This window comes from Nansenia antarctica, assembly GCF_963989245.1.
Source record: "Nansenia antarctica genome assembly, chromosome: 13".
Lineage (NCBI taxonomy): Eukaryota > Metazoa > Chordata > Actinopteri > Argentiniformes > Microstomatidae > Nansenia > Nansenia antarctica.
This window is the reverse complement of record NC_137683.1, coordinates 18,694,921-18,704,934: the sequence shown is the minus strand read 5'-3', so window position 1 is coordinate 18,704,934 and position 10,014 is coordinate 18,694,921. Positions and strand designations below refer to the sequence as shown.

At 48.1% G+C, this 10,014-nt stretch overlaps 1 protein-coding gene across 1 annotated transcript in view; it reads left to right on the top strand.

The window, feature by feature from the left end:
• The window catches only part of npy2rl (neuropeptide Y receptor Y2, like), a gene marked incomplete at both ends in the record, with an annotated part of 10,571 nt that extends 776 nt beyond the window's left edge, over positions 1-9,795 (top strand). The window contains 4 exons of the mRNA XM_080544049.1: positions 1,452-1,584; positions 5,488-5,653; positions 7,874-8,027; positions 9,094-9,795. Coding sequence (XP_080400175.1) covers positions 1,452-1,584; positions 5,488-5,653; positions 7,874-8,027; positions 9,094-9,795 — 1,155 coding nt within the window. The remainder of the gene's footprint in view (positions 1-1,451; positions 1,585-5,487; positions 5,654-7,873; positions 8,028-9,093) is intronic.
• Between the last annotated feature and the right edge of the window lie 219 nt (positions 9,796-10,014).

Below are 10,014 nucleotides of genomic sequence, written 5' to 3'. Positions count from 1 at the left end.
CCACAACAAGACCAGGGGGCCGTTCCACTAACGTTGATTAGTATATCGGCGATTAAATTAAATCCTGCGATCAGGCAACTCGGGATTGGAATTCAAGCCTCAGGTGATTCCTCGAACGAGGATCAGGCTTGTGTCATGAGTGTTCACAGAACACCGGCTTAGAAATCCTCGATATGGGCGCGTGCACGCAGACATAAAGAGCCCCGAAGAGTCAAACTGTCGAAATGAAGATTGATCTTTATGAAGACGACAAATAAGATGTAAAATAGTGTAATACTGCCGCAATTAACAAGGCGAGGGAAATGGTTTGGCTAGAAATTGCTGACCGATTAAATGCGTAGGTCATACTAGCCCTAGTTATTGTTATATGTTCATATTTTAATAAATGAATATTTACTACTGTGGTGATATCAGCAGCAGGCTATAAACCATCATATCGTTACGATGGCCTAGTGGTATTGACCGCTGTCGAGGTATTTATTCGTCTTTTTAAGACAGTGGTTCAAATCCCTCTTCAGACACACTTTTTATTGCATTTCGTTGTCTGAATCTAATCTAAAATGTCATCTAAAATATAGTAATAGTAAGTATATAGGCTATAAAATGATGGTGCAGGCTTATTTACAAGAACTGACAAGATTACAATGGTGTTTGAAGCCTTTCTGAGTAAATTATGTTCTGGACCCTGGATTTGGCATAGATTATTTTTTTTATGATTACTGATGGATAGATGATTCACTTAGACAGATATATATATAGTAAATCGATTTGCATGAAGGCTTCGGTTAAATGTAAAAAAATACAAAATAAATGTGAAGTTAAATCAAGTCTCGAACCCGCAGACTTTGGAACTCTAGCTGGCTGCCTTGACCCCCGCGCCAACCACACCGCTGTAAGACCAGCAATGCAAGTTGATTCACGTACCTATTTTATTTTATTTTTTACACTCTTTAATTTATTTATCTATTGATCTATCTATCTAACACACTTTATACAAAATATCAAGTTATCTCTCACACAATCAAACTATCTATCGACCGATCACACTTTCAAAATATAAAATTATCTATCTAGCACACAGTCAAACTATCTATCTATCTATCTCGTAAAAAGTGGGAATTAATATTTCCGAAAAGACACTTGACGGAACTGTCGTTCGGGATATAGTTTCCGCCTGTGAGACAATTTTGACTCACGTATTACCTAAACCAACCTCTAAACCTGCTCGCGACCAGAATAACTCAAAAGGACTGGTTGCATAGCAACCAAACAGCGAATTATTTGAGCCACATTGATGGAACCGAACGCAAGATGAAATTATCGCCGATTAGAACATTATCGCCGATTAGAAGATAATCTCGCTTAGTGGAACGGGCCCCAGATCAGGCCCATAGTTGTCTGCTGACTGTGTTGTTGTTGTTGTTGTTGATTTGTCATTGTCATCCTAACAGGTGGTTCTGATCCTGGCCTACAGCACCATCATACTGCTAGGGGTTTTGGGTAATTCACTGGTCATCTACGTCATCTACCGCTTCAAGACGCTTCGCACCGTCACCAACTTCTTCATCGCTAACCTCGCCGTGGGTATGTCTGTCTACTATCTATCTGTCTATCTATCTATCTATCTATCTATCTATCTATCTTCTCTCTCTCTCTCTCTCTGTTAGGTGATTTAACCATGACATTATCGTTATTAAATCGCAGCATTAAACAGGTCTCAGTCAATCAAAATGCTGCTTTTCATCAACCCATATAGTAGACATGAAGAGCAAAGTTGATGCGCTCCTGGAAACCTACTGGTGCAGGCTTTGGTTCCAGTCCAGTTCTACATATCTGTGTTTACACACACAATATAATCCCTCCAGGCGAGTAGGCCTACTAAACGGGGGAAGCTAATGGGATAATTGTGGATGTGCTTTACTCCTGATGAGAGTTTCACAGTCTGAGGTGATGGTCGACAGAGCTACTCTCAGATCATGCTCAGTGTCCAACCTGTTCCTCTGCTTTGACTTGAGCTGGACCAAAGTTGAGAAGCCACTTTCACACCGATAGGTAACAGATAGGTAGTGCTGAATGGTAGGAGGATTTTGACTGCATGAGTGGCGAGGGACAGATACTCGCCCATCACATCGTTGCACCAGAACTGGGGGAGGCTTACCTCACTGAATAATTTTCATGGCATTTTGGCCACTGTGTCCAGCTGTTGTGCTTCATGACATGTGTTGGGAAACATGTCAAGTCTGTCTTTGGATACATGATTTAACCACAATGCCATCTTCTTTTTGGATACAGCGATTTTGTCAGACTGTTTAAAATATTGTGTGCCCTCCCTTGCATAGGCACGTTTTTAATTTTTTTATTTTTTTATATTTGTTTATTGATCATTTTCCAAAACATAAAATAGTGGGTCATACAAATGCATGAGCAGCCAGAGAGGTAATCAAATGATACAGCATCCATATATACCCACAGACGCATACAACAACAACAACAACAACAACAACAACAACAACAACAACAAAAAGGACGTAAAAAATAAATGAAGTAAAATAGAATAAAGTAAAAAAGAAAAAAGAGAAACCACACCTAACAAACACACATCACATAGCTTGGATGTCCAGATATTCAAATAAATTGTCTGTATACCCTAAAACAAATAAGCAGTAGCCTAATGTATAGTGGTCAAGAGTCAGAAATATATGGGGCCCGTATAAATGGTTCCACTAGTTAATCACACACATTCAACCTAACCCAGCTGTCCCAATTGAGTAATTTTAGGTAGGTCTACCAGATGGTCTACTCCTTATGGAGCATCTGGCAGGTGTAGGGTCCTAATATAAACGTTTAATGGGTTGAGGTGCTTGAACACATCAGCAAGATACGCAACTCGTGTGAGCCAGATTTCGTCGTCTGACAGCTTAGTATAAGGCGAGTTATTCTCTGAAAGGAAGGCTGCGACAACACATTTCCCCCTCGGTAGCCAGCAATCTTCTGAGTGACACAACACCTGTACATGCTCAGAGCCCAGGTCTTTGCACAGATTTGTAAAACACCGGCTGTTCTTGACACTCCATTTAATGTGGTTCACCACTTTGACGACATCTTTCGACATCTTACAAGTTTCATCAAGCACTGGCATTATATCCTTGGCTGCTAACGCCTCTCTACGCAAAAAGCAGTGGTCCCAGGTCGTTCGGTCCATGCCCTCTCAAGAATTCTCTTCACCACGACTGATTGTTTCTCGGTCATGGAGGCAGTGCCATCAGTTGTGATTCCCACACACTGTTCCCACTATAGGCCCACTGAACCCAAGGACAAATCCACGGTGCTGAAAATGTCTAGGGAGGGAGGGAGATCACTACTGCAGAGAAATTGCTACTGTAAGTCTCCCTCCCACGCATGTCTCACATAAAGAAGTAAAATAGCTGGGTTAGAAATATCATATGGATTCATGTCTGGATGCGTGCTGTGATCTGTTGTCTTATGTCACCACACATTCCTTCAATGCACCAACCGATGGTTTCAATCGACAGTGGTAGGGTCTTCCGCTTATCCACTGCCGATTGATCTAGCAGCTGTCTGACCATGTCCATGGCTGCAGGCAGGCAAGAGAAGCTCTTCTGCTATTGTGTGGGATTTCTTGGCCTTTGCAATATGGTGAGCTATGTGGTACATGACGATGTTCAGCCTTCAGCTCCTGGAGTCGTTTTTTAGAAAGTACTCGACCGGTTTGTCTTCTGTCCGTGGGATGTTTTGTTTCTAAATGACGTTTCGATTTTGGTGGTTTCTCTCTTGTGCGAGCACATCACCACATTTAGCTACCGCTCGAATGACAGGTGACAGGCTAAGTTGTTGTCAATCAAATTGTGACGTGACCATGGCAACGGCTGGCCTACTGCATGTCTTTCACCCACGTCTGTCAAAAATAAAAGTCTGACATCAGAAAGCTAAGCACTAGATTTTATTTTTTTAAATGTTCTATAGACAGGTTTTGATTTTTACCACACACTCCAGAACGGGTCCACGACCCACAAGTTGAGAAACACCGTTCTAGGTCATTATACACCTTGTACTATTAGTACTACTAGTCCAGAATGTGTCTAAATGACTTACAGTATGTACTAGTGTACTAGTCTAGAGGCATGTCTGAATGCTCGACTTGTGTACTAGGCATTTTCTAAATGCAAGATTGGAACAGTTTACACTGTGCGGTGTGTACCAAGATTCAGCATGTAGAACATGCCAGCATGTCATTCCAGATCAGCCTTGACATGTCTTCACTGCACTCTATGCAGGAGGTGAGTTCTGATTCACAATGCGCTGGAGCGGAGCAGGGAGATGCAGGGAAACAGAACCCATTACCAGGGACAAGGTGGCTCAGTCCCAGAAGGACAGCTGCTCGAGAATGAGATGTATGTTGACATGTGTCGCTTTCTGTGTGTGTGGTGTGTGTGTGTGTGTGTGTGTCTGTGTGTGTCTGTGTGTGTGTTTTCTCAGTATGAATGTGATGTATGTTGACGAGTGACTTTCTGCATACATGTTTACTAAACAGCATGGCCTAGATAGGTAATATGGTTCTGCTGGCTGATTGGGCCCAACACCTCTACGCCAACGCAGCAGTCACACTGCCCGGTCTCGTCTCTTCACCACGTTGGCTCCCCGCTGGTGGATCGAGCTTCCCATGGCTGTCAGAACTGCAGAGTTGCCCCTATACTGTTTCTCCTGAGATTTCTACTACCCCCTTGTACTGTTTCTCCAGTGTCTATTAAAGAAGAAGAAAACATCTTTCTTCTTCTAGCATGACGACTGCCAATGGCCCCTGGCCTGACCTAGATTCTTTTTCCTGCTATGACCTCTTGGATTGATGATTCACTTACTCAGTCAAATGTATTGATTGTAAGTCGCTTTGGAATAAGGCGTCTGCTAAATGCCAAAAATGTAAATGTAAATGTAAACTATTTACAGTGGTATGGTTAGTATGCACCATGGTTAGTATGTAGTATTGTTGGAAATTAACTGTAACAACTGTGTGTGTGTGTGTGTGTATGTGTGTGTGTGTGTGTGTGTGTGGTGTGTGTGTGTGTGTGTCATTCAGACAAGGCCATAGTCTAATAACATAATCATGCACACATTGTGTGTGTGTGTATGTGTATGTGTGTATGTGTGTGTGTGTGTGTATGTGTGTGTGTATGTGTGTGTGTGTGTGTGTGTGTGTGTGTGTTGTTCATCCGGTAGGTCACAAGGCGACTGATGACTCAGATAATCTGTCAAATGTTATATTTTTTGTTCCTGTGACATTGGGGCTTGCTGACGTTTGTCTTTGGGTGAATTTGTGTGTGTGTGTGCATTTGTGTGTGCGTGTGTGTGTGTGTGTGCATGTGCATGCGTGTGTGTACGTTCGTGTGCCTATGTTATTTCTCACACTTTCCCTCCCTCCCTCTCTTCTAACCCCCCTCCCTGTCTCCCCCTGTCCCTCCCTCCCTCTAGCGGACCTACTGGTCAACACCCTGTGCCTGCCCTTCACCCTGGTGACGACTCTGTTAGGGGAGTGGAAGTTTGGACAGACTCTCTGCTTCCTGCTTCCATACGCACAGGGATTGGCTGTCCACGTCTCCACGGTAACGCTCAACGTCATCGCCCTGGACAGACACAGGTGAGACTCGAGGGAGGGATGGAGGGATGGAGGGAGGGGAGAGGGAGGCAGGATAGGATGGAGGGCGAGAGAGACTGAGCGGGGAGGAGGGAGAGAAGAAGGGAGGGATGGATGGAGGGAGGGACTGCTCAGAGATATGTCTCTCTATCTCTGTATCTCTCTTTATCTCTGTCTTGCTCTTTCTCTGTCTCTCTCTTTATCTCTGTCTCTGTCTTGCTCTCTCTCTGTCTCTCTCTTTATCTCTGTCTCTGTCTTGCTCTATCTCTGTCTCTCTCTTTATCTCTGTCTCTGTCTCTGTCATTAACAAAGCCTAGACTCACTACTAGACTCAGTACGAGACACTGACAGCTCTCTTATGCCTGCATAAATGATGTGACGGAACACGGCTGACTTGCCAAAAACATTTGTTCCGTGTGGCGGAACTGCTTCGCCTCTCACGCTTGCAGCTTTCATACTGGCAGCGTTCCTGCTCTAAATGCGGAGCTCCTACTGCCGCCAGCCCGATCTGTACATTGAGATTTACCTTTACCCGTGCGGCATGCGGAAAAAAAACAACAAGAGTCCTAATCTCGAGATGGCATGTCGCGGCAGCCAGCGTGAGACACGCTTGTGATGCGCGCCTTATGGCTGCTCTAACCCGTTAACATGGTGCTGTATGGCTGCTCTAACCCATTACCATGGGCTGTATGGCTGCTCTAATCCGTTAACATGAGCTGTATGGCTGCTCTAACGCATTATCATGGGCTGTATGGCTGCTCTAAACCGTTCACATGAGCTGTATGGCTGCTCTAACCCGTTAACATGAGCGGCGAAATGAAAAGCACAGGCGCTGCTGAGGTTGAGGTCGGCGATGTGTTCGAGCCGTGAGAATCGTCTCGTCTCGTTCCCGCTGTGTCGTTCAGAGTACCTCAGTAAGGCATGGAGCTCACCTGGACATAGAGCTCACCTGAGGAATAGAGTTCACCTGGACATAGAGCTCACCTGTGGCATAGAGCTCAGCTGGGGCATAGAGCTCAGCTGGGGCATAGAGCTCACCTGTGGCATAGAGCTCACCCGTGGCAGAGAGCTCACCTGTGGCATAGAGCTCACCTGGACATAGAGATTACCTGTGGCATAGAGCTCACCCGTGGCATAGAGCTCACCTGTGGCATAGAGCTCACCTAGCTCCGCTAGCACATCCCTCCTGTAAGGCAGGGGAGGAGCCTCTTGTGCCCTGCCACCTGCCGAGGCCCAGGTCTGTGCGTTTAGGATGACGACTCCCTGGCGCTCTTGATGTGGGGCGGCTGTGTGAGAAGGTGTCGGTGCTCCGTACTGCTGGGGGCTGTTGTCCTCCGGTCTGTACGAGACATGTGTGTGTGTGTGTGTGTGTGTGTGTGTGTATGTGTGTGTGTCTGTGTGTGTGTGTATGTGTGTGTGTGTGTGCGTGTGTGTGTGTGTGTGTGTGTGTGTTGAAGTAGAAGTTCAAGTTGTATTGTTACGTCACATTACAGAAGTGCAAGAGAGTCAAATTCTTAGGCTTCGGTTCCTTGGCATTGCAGCACAAAGACAAATAAGGCAATAATGTTAAGATAAACAAATTGAATAATTGAACAATTACAAGACATAAGTGAGACAATTAGACAGACAATTGTAGGGGTAGTGGTGGTCTAGTGGATAGTGAGTTGGACTTGGGATCGGAAGGTTGTGAGTTCAAATCCTGCCTGAAGCCACACCACTACTAGTGTGCCCTTGAGTAAGGCACTTAGCCCTCAGTTACTCCAGGGGGAATGTCCCTGTAATTCGTAATTGTAAGTCGCTTTGGATTAAAAGCGTCTGCTAAATGGCAAAATTATTTATTAATTATTAATTAGACAAGTGACAAGTTGACAATTTAACAGTAAAACAATAAAATAGTATGGAGTAGACATGTTATGAGTATTGCACTCGGTGGCAGTGGGTGTAAGAGGCAGTATTGAGTCAAACGACTCTGAGCGTAAGGATAGGCAGTCTATGTACATGGGATGTCATTGGGGATAAGAGTCATTTTGTCTTCAGTAGGCTTGCTTATGAGCCTGATCACCTGGGGGCCGTAGCTGTTGGTCAGCCTCTGAGCTTTGGCCCTGAGGCTCCGGAAGAGGCTCCGTCATTTGGTCGACATCAGTTCGAACAGATTGAGGTTGGGGTGGCTGGGATCTTTAATGATCCTCCTTTGATGTGTGTGTGTGTGTGTGTTATTCTCAGGTGCATCGTGTACCATCTGGAGACGCGTATGAGGAAGGACGTGTGTTTCGGGGTGATCGCGGTCACATGGGTGCTGAGTGCCGTGCTGGCCAGTCCCCTCGCCATCTTCAGAGAGTACGGCACCTTCGACCTGTCTCCTGGGGTGTCTATAGAGGTAACACACACACACACACACGCACACACCTGTCTCCTGGCGTGTCTATAGAGGTAACACACACACACACACACACACACAAACACACACACACCTGTCACCTGGCGTGTCTATAGAGGTAACACACACACACACACACACACACACCTGTCTCCTGGCGTGTCTACTGTATAGAGGTAACACACACACACACACACACAAACACACACACCTGTCTCCTGGCGTGTCTATAGAGGTAACACACACACACACACACACACACACACCTGTCTCCTGGCGTGTCTACTGTATAGAGGTAACACACACACACACACACACACACAAACACACACACCTGTCTCCTGGCGTGTCTATAGAGGTAACACACACACACACACAAACACACACACCTGTCACCTGGCCAGTCTATAGAGGTAACACACACACACACAGACACACACACACACCTGTCACCCGGCCACACACAGACACACACAGACAGACACACATACACACACACACTCACACACACACACACACACACACACACCTGTCACCTGGCGTGTCTATAGAGGTAACACACAGACACACACACACACACACACACACACACACACACACTCCTGTCACCTGGCCACACTCAGAGACACACACACACACACACACACACACACACACACACATACACATACACACACACACCCACACACTCACACACACAAACATACACACGCACGAACGGACAAAAGCAAAATCAAAAGAAGTTATTTTCTGGTGCTGAATCCTCATCTGTTCTAGAGACTCACTGAGATGGCTAATGTCTCCCCTAATGTCTCCCCTTCCCCTGGGACCATCTACACACACACACACACACACACACACACACACACACACACACTGACACTGTCTCTCCCATCCCCCGGGACTGTCTACAGCACACACACACACACACACACACACTAACCCCCTCCCTCTCCCCCTTCCTACCCCCCCCTCCCTCTTCCCTCCCCCCGCCCCCCTTCCCTCCCCCCGCCCCCCTTCCCTCCACCCACCCACCCTCCCCCGCCCCCTCCCTCCCCCCCCCCAGGTGTGCACAGAGAAGTGGCCGGGCAGCAGCACAGACGGCACCGTGTACAGCATCTCCATGCTGCTGCTCCAGTACGTCCTGCCGCTCGCTGTCATCTCCTTCGCCTACGCCCGCATCTGGTCCAAGCTCCGCCGCAGCCACGTCAGCCCCGCCGCCCCCCACCCCTCTGGGGGGCCTACCCCCCCCGCCCCCCACCCCCACAACCACCAACCCCAACCGCCCCCACCCCCGCCCCCGCCCCCCCAGCGCAACAACGACCGCCACCGCCGCCGGCGCAAGACCACCAAGATGCTGGTGACCATGGTGGTGGTGTTCGCCGTCAGCTGGCTGCCCTTCCACGCCTTCCAGCTGGCCACGGACATCGACAGCAGTGTCCTGGACATGCGGGACTTCCGGCTGCTCTACACGCTGTTCCACGTGGTGGCCATGTGCTCCACCTTCGCCAACCCGCTGCTCTACGGCTGGATGAACCGCAACTACCGCAGCGCCTTCATGGCCGCCTTCCGCTGCGAGAAGAGGCTGGACAGCGTGCACCCCGAGGGGGGCGGGGGAGGAGGGAGCGGGGGAAGCGCGAGAGGGGGGAGAGGAGGGAAAGGGGGAGGGGGAGGAGGAGGAGGAGGGAGAGGAGGGGGGTCGGCGAAGAAGAAGGCGCTGGAGGCTCAGGACGCGGTGACCAACCACCTCAACGCCACGGATGTGTGAGGGGGAGAGGGGGAGGAGAGAGAGGGGGAGAGGGAAAGGGAGAGAGGGTGGAGATGAGAGAGGGGGGGAGAGGGGGAGATGAGAGAGGGGGGAGATGAGAGAGGGGGGGGGAGGGGGAGGGGAGAGAGAGGGAAGGGGGAGGGAGAGAGAGAGGGTGAGAGGAGGGAGGAGAGAGAAAGCATTGAGTATACCACAGAGGTGAAGGTGACCCTGAGCAGA